This window comes from Penaeus monodon, chromosome 27, assembly GCF_015228065.2.
Source record: "Penaeus monodon isolate SGIC_2016 chromosome 27, NSTDA_Pmon_1, whole genome shotgun sequence".
NCBI classification, from domain to species: Eukaryota; Metazoa; Arthropoda; class Malacostraca; order Decapoda; family Penaeidae; genus Penaeus; species Penaeus monodon.
In genome coordinates, this window is record NC_051412.1 from 14,374,311 (window position 1) to 14,375,105 (window position 795).

At 45.3% G+C, this 795-nt stretch overlaps 1 protein-coding gene across 1 annotated transcript in view; it reads left to right on the forward strand.

Moving 5' to 3' along the window:
* Positions 1-795, forward strand: part of LOC119590597 (gamma-butyrobetaine dioxygenase-like) — a 4,658-nt gene that overhangs the window by 706 nt on the left and 3,157 nt on the right. Inside the window, exons 2-3 of the mRNA XM_037939273.1 lie at positions 76-207; positions 575-768. Of these exons, the coding sequence (XP_037795201.1) occupies positions 76-207; positions 575-768 (326 nt within the window). The remainder of the gene's footprint in view (positions 1-75; positions 208-574; positions 769-795) is intronic.

Sequence of the window (795 nt, forward strand, 5' to 3'; positions counted from 1 at the left end):
TTATAAAAAAAAAGAGAAGCAACCCACTCTCCTCTCCCGCTACGACTCCCGCCCGGCCTCCACTCTCCCCTGCAGGTGGAGGACGGCTGCTTGCGCGTGGAGTGGGAGGACGGCCACATCGGCGTGTTCTCGGGCCCGTGGCTCCACCAGCGCGCCTTCACGCAGGAGGCCAGAGCTAAACACCGCGCGCAGTACATGCTTTCGAGAGTAATTGCTGTGTTTTGTTTTTCATTATTGTTCTGCTTCGTTTTCTTTGTGTTTTGTTGTTGATTTTTTTTATTGTTTTTTTTCGTTTTTGTTTTCTTTTTCTTGTTCTCGTTCGTTTTTTTTTTTTTTTGCTCTTCATTGTTTTTTTTTCTTTTCTTTTCTTTCTTCTTCTTCCTTTTCTTCTTGTTATCTCTTTTGATTCTCTTCTTTTCCTGCTCTTTATTTTATTTTTTCTTCTCCTTTTTCTTCGTATCACTATTTTTCCGCTTTCTTCTTTTTCTTCCTTTATTCTATCTCCTTTCCTTCTATTTTAGTTTAGTTTTGTATCACCTTTTCACCCGTCGGAAACCACTCTCTCTCACCCAAGGTTCGCTGGGGCCCCGGCTTCCAAGTGCCACTCATCGACTACCAGAGTGCCATGGAGGACGACCGGATGCTCCTCGACTGGCTCACCCTCTTGGAGAGGTTTGGAGTCGTCCTTATCACCAACGCCCCTCAGAAAGTGGGCGCCATCAATGATTTCATCAACAACATAGGCTTCGTGAAACCGACACATTATGGGTCGGTAGAGGGTCCAGTTTGTTGTCA